Source organism: Bos javanicus, chromosome 9 (assembly GCF_032452875.1).
Source record: "Bos javanicus breed banteng chromosome 9, ARS-OSU_banteng_1.0, whole genome shotgun sequence".
Lineage (NCBI taxonomy): Eukaryota > Metazoa > Chordata > Mammalia > Artiodactyla > Bovidae > Bos > Bos javanicus.
In genome coordinates this window covers 62,693,468-62,701,176 of record NC_083876.1, presented here as the reverse complement: position 1 = coordinate 62,701,176, position 7,709 = coordinate 62,693,468, and the positions used below count along the sequence as shown (strand labels likewise).

At 47.6% G+C, this 7,709-nt stretch overlaps 1 protein-coding gene across 1 annotated transcript in view; it reads left to right on the top strand.

Moving 5' to 3' along the window:
* The first annotated feature begins 6,977 nt into the window (after positions 1 to 6,977).
* The window catches only part of ZNF292 (zinc finger protein 292), a 95,610-nt gene continuing 94,878 nt past the window's right edge, over positions 6,978 to 7,709 (top strand). The window contains exon 1 of the mRNA XM_061427883.1: positions 6,978 to 7,245. Within this exon, the coding sequence (XP_061283867.1) occupies positions 7,078 to 7,245 (168 nt within the window). The 5' untranslated portion in view covers positions 6,978 to 7,077. The remainder of the gene's footprint in view (positions 7,246 to 7,709) is intronic.

Sequence of the window (7,709 nt, the reverse complement as noted above, 5' to 3'; positions counted from 1 at the left end):
AAGGGTGGTGTCATCTCCGTATCTGAGGTTATTGATATTTCTCCTGGCAATCTTGATTCCAGCTAATGCCTCATCCAGCCCAGAATTTCTCATAAAGTATTCTGCATATAAGTTAAATAAGCATGGGGACAATATACAGCCTTGATGTACTCCTTTACCTATTTAGAACCAGTGTGTTGTTCCATATCCACTTCTGTTTCTTCTTGGCCTGCATAAACATTTCTCAGGAGGCAGGTTAGGTGGTCTGGTATTTCCATCTCTTTAAGAATTTTCCACAGTTTGTCGTGATCTACACAGTCAAAGGCTTTGGCATAGTCAATAAAGCAAAAGTAGATACTTTTCTTGGAGAAGGCAATGGCAACCCACTCCAGTACTCTTGCCTGGAGAATCCCATGGATGGAGGAGCCTGGTAGGCTGCAGTCCATGGGGTCGCTAAGAGTTGGACACAACTGAGCGATTTCACTTTTCACTTTCATGCATTGGAGAAGGAAATGGCAACCCACTCCAGTGTTCTTGCCTGGAGAATCCCAGGGACGGGGGAGCCTGGTGGGCTGCCATCTCTGGGGTCACACAGAGTCGGACACGACTGAAGCGACTTCACAGCAGCAGCAGCAGATACTTTTCTGGAACTGTCTTGCTTTTTCCATGATCCAACAGATGTTGGCAATTTGATCTCTGGCTCCTCTGCCTTTTCTAAAGCCAGCTTGAACATCTGGAAGTTCATGGTTCATGTACTGTTGAAGCCTAGTTTGGAGAATTTTGAGCATTACTTTATTAGCGTGTGAGATGAGTGCAATCGTGCAGTAGTTTGAGCATTCTTTGGCACTGCCTTTCTTTGGGATTGGAATGAAAACTGACCTTTTCCAGTCCTGTGGCCACTGCTGAGTTTTCCAGTATCCCAGTTTGCTGGCATATTGAGTGCAGCACTTTCACAGCATCATCTTTTAGGATTTGAAATAGCTCAACTGGAATTCCATCACCTCACTAGCTTTATTCATAGTGATGCTTCCTAAGGCCCACTTGACTTTGCATTCCAGGATGTCTGGCTCTAGGTGAGTGTTCACACCATCACAATGTGGTTATCTGGGTCATGAAGATCTTTTTTGTATAGTTTTTCTGTGTATTCTTGCCACTTTTTCTTAATATCTTCTGCTTCTGTTAGGTCCATACCATTTCTGTCCTTTATTGTACCCATCTTTGCATGAAATGTTCCCTTGGTATATCTAATTTTCTTGAAGAGATCTCTAGTCTTTCCCATTCTATTATTTTCCTCTATGTCTTTGCACTGATTATTGAGGAAGGCTTTTTTTAATCTCTCCTTCCTATTCTTTGGAGCTCTGTATTAAAATGGGTATATCTTTCCTTTTCTTCTTTGCCTTTCACTTCTCTTCTCTCAGCTATTTGTAAGGCCTCCTCAGACAACCATTTTGCCTTTTTGCCTTTCTTTTTCTTGGGAATGGTTGTGATCACTGCCTCTGGTACAATGCCATGAACCCCCATCCAAAGTTCTTCAGGGACTCTGTCTATCAGATCTAATCCCTTGAATCTATTTGTCACTTCCACTGTATAATCATAAGGGATTTTGTTTAGGTCATATCTAAATGCCTGAAGTGAAGTCACTCAGTCATGTCCGACTCGACCCCATGGACTGTAGCCTACCAAGCTCCTCAGTCCATGGAATTCTCTAGGCAAGAGTACTGGACTGGGTTGCCATTTCCTTCTCCAGGGGATCTTCCCAAACCAGGGATTGAACCCGGGTCTGCCACACTGTAGGCAGACACTTTACCGTCTGAGCCACCATTCTTGCTTACAGAATGGACATAGGAGCCTGCTGGGCTATAGTCCATAGGGTTGCAAAGAGCTGGACACGACTGAAGCAACTTAGCATGCACACAGTGTTGAGAGAGGACCATTACTCACTCTGTAAAGTCTAGGATATTTTTGATAATATGAGGATAAGTATAAATCCATTACCTATGACCACCCAAAATGAATTGAATTTAGTTCAATGGGCATTTATTGACTGCTCATTTTTACCTTAAAATGTGTCAAGGAATATTAGAGAAGGGAGCCTGGATATAAGACACAATCTCTACCCTCAAAGGGCTTACAGGCTCATGAGCATAGACTGTAATAAAAAGCAAGATAAGGGATTTCAAATCAAAATGCAGTAAATAATAGATTGAAGCTATAGGAGTATTGAAGAGTGGTTATTTCTGTATGGAAAGTGGGGAGGGAGGGCGGTGCATGTGAACTAAGGGAAAGCAGAACAAATCAGTCAACTCTACTTTGGTGACAGATATATCCAGACTTTTACTCCACTACCAAGATAAAGGAAGACTTATCAGAGGAGCCCTGATTACAGAGGGTGTGGTTGAGAGAATGAGGATGTGGAGAGAGGAATCATGAGTAAATGAACATTTTTGTAAAGGTGTGATAGAGGGTAAGCACCTAGTGGGACTGATCTGGTCCAGTGTATGAACAGAATATTAAACACTCAAATTGACATTATTATTAGTTGTTATATTGAAGAATATACCTGTACGAATCACAGAAATCAGCAAAACTCCTAAGAAGTTGATGTCCTAAAATAGTAAAAGAAACCTGTGCATTTCCAAGTTCATCACACTTTGACAGACCTGTTTTTAAAAATCCAGATACCACAAAAGTGATATTCTTTCATGGATTTTCAATGAGGTAAAGGAAATGCAATGATTAATACTTAGAAATAAGAAAAATGCACTTTTTATATTGCCTTTCTAAAGGCAATTTCTATATTTCTTCTCTGGACAGACACTGTGAATCAACACAAGCATTCCCTGAGACAGCATAGACCACATTTATGATTTCAAGATTTTATTTTGCTTTATCTTGCCATTTTTTTTCACCTAGGTTAATATGTTTGAATAATTGAGGCTTTTTTTCTTTAGAATGCTATTACTTTCTTTCTCACCTGCACTGGGCTTTTCCTCGTGGAAAGAAAGACAAATCCAAATAGGCAATACAAATATCCCTCTTCATTAACTACTTTTTCATTTAAATATATCCCCTGGAGAAGGAATGGCTACCCACTCCAGTATTCTTGCCTGGAGAATCCCATAGACAGAGGAGCCTGGTGGGCTATGGTTCACGGACTGAGCAACTAACACTTTCACTTTTTCACTTTCATTTAAATATATATGCTATCTTCCTTCTGGGAAGAATTCAAGGACTCGAAGTAATCCCTTTAAATGCGGGCCCAGCGTTCCGGGTGCCTTTGGCATCGTTTCAGTGTGCGGCACAGCACCTGCCTGTTGTTTTCAACTTTGGACTCCACTCTCTGCTCGTCTCATGAAAAATGTTTTCCTCGGAAAAGTGTGGTGTGTTTTTAACCGATTCCAAGAGACCGTCAACCCATGCTCCTTCTTTGTGTCTGCACACAATGAGTGATTCCCAGACTCCGGGCGGCGTGGGGTGGGGAGCGGGGGATACTTTCTACCGGACCGATCCCCAGACAGACTCCAGCCCTCACCTCAGAGATTCAGAAGGCGGCCTGTCGGGCCTGGCGGCCCAGCCCCTCGGAGAAGAGCAGGTAGAGCCCACCGGAGACCCAGCAGCCGTGCCCGCGTCTGGGCCTCCGCACGACAAACTCTAGCGTCCCCGCCGCTCCCTTGAGAGGCTCCAGCATCCCTCGGCCTGGAGATCCCGGGCGGTCGCGACTCCTGAGCCAGGATCCACAGTGGTTCCGCGGACTCGATCCGCAGGGCTGGGTGGAAGAGCCGCGCCGCCAGATGTCCGGGCTGCGGCTGCTAAGCGCCGGCCTCCGGGCAGCGAGCTCCCTGCCGCGGAGTGGGGACCCGAGGACAAGGCTAGCCGAGCGGATCGGAGGCAACCTCAGTCCGGCTCCAGCCCCATGCACCTTTCCGGTCGCCCCAGGAGAAAGCCGGGGAAAGGAGAAAGGGCGGCGGGAGGGCGGCGTGCCCTCCTCCCTCTGCTGCCCGCGGGCTCTCCCAGCTTGCCGGGATTGCTCTGCGCCCTGGGGGCCTCAGCCCTGAGCCATCCGCCGCGCCAGCCGCAGCCCGGGCGCGGCCTTCTGGCTCTGTTAGCAGGCACAACCCCACGCCCTTCCGGCTCCCAGGCTCTGCTATTTCAAGAATTTTAGGGGGGAAAATGTGCACTGGCGAGGTGGGGGCCCACGCAGCCTGGGAAACTCGTGAAGCAGGCTGGCAGGCGCGGCCTGGATGCAGTGACCTCTGCCCCCTAAGGGTGTCCCCAGCTTTGCTGATCGCAGGGGTGGAGTGGTGGTTTTTTTCTGTCTCCCAAATTTACTCTGAAATCGAGTCTCTGGTGAGTGAAGGTCCACATGATTATATCACGTCCATAGCAGTCGCGCTGTGTCCTATATGGGTACGGGGTACTCGCGACGCAGACACTGAGGTCCCCAGAGACGCTGAGTCTCTCGGCCCCAGGGCTTATGCTTGTTTTCTGGATGGAACAGGCCTCCGAATTCCTCCAGGAACGTCTCAGTAAGTAGGGGTGGGTGTGCGTGTGTGTGCAGTGATTCCTATGACCTCACAGGTGTGTTATTAATATAAGACCAAATAGACTTAAGTGCAATAATACATCGTGTACTTGTAGATACCTTTTTGAATAGATAATGAAATTTCTGCGATCTTGAAGATCAACTCGTCAAAGCATAGTATTTCCAGTCCTCGTTTAATTAAAAAACCTGCATTCTGTAGAGATTCCATGGATGTGTCTAGCTAGCACCTTTGGAGTTTCAAATTGAATCTCCATTCATTTTCACAATGGAACACTTGTCAGAGAAACTGCCATAGCAGGTTACTCTTCCTCAAAACTGTAAGCTGCCTCCAGGCAGGGATAGTTTTCATTCATCTTTGATTTTCCCCTGCGCAAAAGTACTCAATAAATGATTGTTAAATGATTACACCACACCCTCCAATCCTTACATGTTCTATAAATTCTAAAGGAGGAATGTAGGAAGGGGGCGGGGGGGGGGGGGGATGAAAGATACCAAATAAAAGTGAACGATTTAGTAGTCCAAGTTGGGGCACATTTGCAAGACAGTGATAATGCTTAGAATCAATTTGTTAATCAAATCTTTTTGGTTTTAGGACTATCATGGGCAGGAAGTGGAAATGATCCACATTCTCCGGCTTTTTTTTTTATGCCAATAAGTGGATACATTTCTTTGGGATATATTTTGCTTTCTTCTCTTTTTTTTTCTTTCTTTCTATATATTAGGTGTGGTGTAAGCCATTATACTTGAAAGTATGCCTTGCTGGCTTTTGAAACCTTAGATGTTTTGGATTTACTGGTAGCTAATCTCATATTTCTCACTTTTTATATTTTCACTGGCATCCTACCATAACATACATTGGCGAAATCTGGTTTAGATACCTAAAATACTTCACTTGGGCACATGACCTACAAATACTAAAATCCATTAGCTGCCTTTATTGTTGCTTTTTAGCTCTCAATGATACTTTTGTATCTTTGTTCCTTAGCCTTTGAGTGTACTCCACAGACTTTTCTGTTCCTAAATATCTGAAGAACCTGTGTTGTTAATAGGTAATATCAGCACACACATACTGTATTATTATTTAGCTGATAATAATTTTCATAAAGGATTCATTTTGTGCCCACTCATATAATGGCAGTTAAACATTGCCATCACTGATGCATTATAAAACATTCATTCTGGACAACACACTGTCAATGTTTTCTACTAATGTTTTCTACTAATTCTACTAATACTAGAAATCTCTAGATACCTCATCACTATCATTGTTTCTGAATTTCTGTAGACCAGTTGTAAGGAAGATAAGCCTTTTGTCTAATTTTAGACTACTAAAAAATATTTGTTTTAGTCTGAACTTTAGGCTTAAGCACTTGAATTTTTGTACTACTTTTACTGTTTTGTTCAAGTGCCAAGTATCCATTCTTCTCAGGTTGTAAATAAAATATGGTTCAGAATACCATCTCTATTTACAGCGCCAGGAAAAACTGCTGTTAAACTTATAACTCGATAACCTTATTCTTTTAGCAATTTTACCTCCGTTGTGATTTTTAATGAAGTCCTTATTGCTTTTTTTTTTTTTCCTTGACCTACTTTCAAGAGCTTTCATATACAACGTGTTTTCAGTGATGGTGATTTCTGTAGTGTGTAGGAGAGTCTTAAATCGCGGTGGAACAGATTAGTTGGCTATCATTTATTCCATAAATGTCTTCGTGGTTTCAAATCACCTGGTTCCAACGTCCACAGTTTCACAGTCTGTAATCTTTTAAGCTCTGCTTTTCATGGGTTTGCTCCGTTCTCCAAACTGAGGACTGACTGGACCTCATTCTGCTGTGATCCAATTGTTACTTTTCTTTGTTGCCTCCACCCCCTAGAGATTGTATTTTCAAGGGAGATGCGTTCTTGGGGCTGCAGAGGAGAGTGGGACGAGATCTGGTACCTCAGGCAATAGGAGGAGACCCCTCCTTCGCATGCCGGTGAAAAGCTGGGGACAATTTTGACAGTTCAGTCTCGCTTTTGCTCTCGGGCTTGTGGTCCATGGGTCGGTTTTACCTGCTCCCACTTCGCCTGCCTCTGGCCTGCCTTCGGGCCAATAGCAAATGCAGCCCTTACTCCACCCCACCCAGAGCGCTCCCTCACCCGTTCTCTTGGGGAACTGGGGCATGTGTCCGTAGAAGACTTCGGGGACTGGGGAAAGCCACGCCGGGATTCGGACGCTCGAAAGGGCAGCCCCTCCCTAAGCTTTTCCCCGCGTCGCGGCACCCACGTGACCGAGAACAGGCCTCCACCGGCCCGCCCCTTTCGTCCGCTGCTGCCCACTTCCCGCTCGCGGTAAGTAAACCGCGGTTTTCCGCACCGCCCAACCCCGCCCTCCTCCTTTCCCCTTCCCTTCACCTCCCTCCGGCTCCCTCGCACCACTCTACCCGCCCCCATCCTCCCCACCGGGCCCTTTGTACGTGCTCGGCGGCGTGCGAGCGCGCCCGGCACGTGACCCCGCCGAACGTGGCATTGTGTTATCACGTGACCCAGGTGCGTACGCGACGGAGCGGGGTGTGAAGATGGCGGACGAAGAGGCCGAGCAGGAGAGGTTGAGTCGCGGCGGAGGCGGCTGCGCCGCGGAGCTGCAGCGCCTAGGCGAGCGGCTCCAGGAGCTGGAGCGGCAGCTGCGGGAGAGCCGGGTGCCGGCCGTGGAGGCGGCCACGGAGTACTGTCAGCAGCTGTGCCAGGTGAGGGCGCCTGGGGTCCCCTCCCCCTTTCCCCCTGCTAGAGGGGGAAGAGGGCGAGCGAGCGCCTGGCGGCCGAGCGGTGGTCGGCGCTGCCTTGGCATCGTCGGCGCCGCCGCCCTGGCGGGAGCGGCGAGTACCAGGAAGACGCCTTTGTGTGGTTGCCGTTGTGGCGGTTGTTGTCGGCTGGGGGAAGGGAGTTGTGGTCAGGATGGAAAATCCCCCCTCCTCTTTCCTTCCCCGAACTCGGGACTGCGCGGTCCCCGAGACCGAGAGATGCAGACGGCGAGGTCTGGAGCCCTCCCCTCTGTGGGAGAGGGTAAGCGTGGAATGGAGGCCAGGTTCGCTTCCTCCTCTTATTGTGCACTGGGGATTACCGCGCCCCGCGCCTGTGCGCCCCTGCTTCCCACTCCGACGGGCCTGCGCCCCCACTGGTTTGATTCCTTTGCCTCCGCTAGCTTGCTTTC